Source organism: Acanthamoeba castellanii (assembly GCF_000313135.1).
Source record: "Acanthamoeba castellanii str. Neff unplaced genomic scaffold scf7180000084762, whole genome shotgun sequence".
NCBI lineage: Eukaryota > Discosea > Longamoebia > Acanthamoebidae > Acanthamoeba > Acanthamoeba castellanii.
This window is the reverse complement of record NW_004457518.1, coordinates 14334-15343: the sequence shown is the minus strand read 5'-3', so window position 1 is coordinate 15343 and position 1010 is coordinate 14334. Positions and strand designations below refer to the sequence as shown.

The window sequence follows — 1010 nt, the reverse complement described above, 5'->3', positions numbered from 1 at the left end:
CACGTCGCCCGAATGTTCCAGTCTCAGCCGCAGCCCAACACACTCGCCTGCTGCGGCCCGGGTTCTGCGATCGCACACACTTTTGAGCCTCTCTGCAACACTCAAGACTAGCACGACACACACAGTACACGACACGGCACACGACACGCACAACACGCGGGCGGTACCGAGGCTTGTCGAATCGGAGAATGCTGACCACGGCCAAGGTGACCAGTGCCGATGCCGGCTGTGTACCGACGGACCCGTCTCGCGCGCGATTTGCGATCGGCGCCGGCAGCCGGGCATGCAGCACCTGGCCCTCGCGCACCGTTCCCGACTGCACCAGGGCCTCGACCACCACCTCCCCTTTCGGTGCCCCCGCGATGCAGAGCGCATTGACCCGCCGGAGGACCGAAACGCGGGTGGGACCGAACAGCGGCCGCTTGGCCACCTCGCGGCACGCCGCAGCGCCGGTGGTGAGGGCCTGGGCCACCTGCTCCATCACCTCGACCAACGTCGGTCCCTCATACCTGTTTTTTGTAATGTGTTAATTAAGATAACTATAGATAACTATAACTATATTTATCATAACTAACATATAACTATAATTATTTATATATATATAAGCAAAAAGGAGACGTACCAGCCGAGGGCGGTTGAAGGGGCGAGCACATTCTCGCCAGTCCACGCCGAGATGGGCAACATCACCAGAGCTGTGTGTGGACCGAAAGTTGTGGTGGTGTTGAGCGCACCAACACAGATGGTATCATCAATCAGAGCCAGCTTGGGCCTCTCATATCATTCCATACCCTCTGGTTGGTACCCAACCTCGGCCGCCAGTTCCAAGACCGCGTCCTCGATCTCCTGTAAACATATGAATGCATGACAGCGACAATGAATTGCCATCAATGTTAAATATTGGAACACAATCATGTTATCACCGGGGCAGCGCAAGGAGTTCGATCAATAACAACGCATCGAGCTTAGAAGTGTGGCCAGAAGAGAATGAGGAAGATTGGACTTACACGGTA

General features: G+C 55.6%; 1 protein-coding gene across 1 annotated transcript in view; it reads right to left on the bottom strand.

Annotated features, from left to right (window-relative positions):
• The window catches only part of ACA1_232270 (elongation factor Tu GTP binding domain containing protein), a gene marked incomplete at both ends in the record, with an annotated part of 4235 nt that overhangs the window by 432 nt on the left and 2793 nt on the right, over positions 1–1010 (bottom strand). The window contains 2 exons of the mRNA XM_004340917.1: positions 168–509; positions 803–843. Coding sequence (XP_004340965.1) covers positions 168–509; positions 803–843 — 383 coding nt within the window. The remainder of the gene's footprint in view (positions 1–167; positions 510–802; positions 844–1010) is intronic.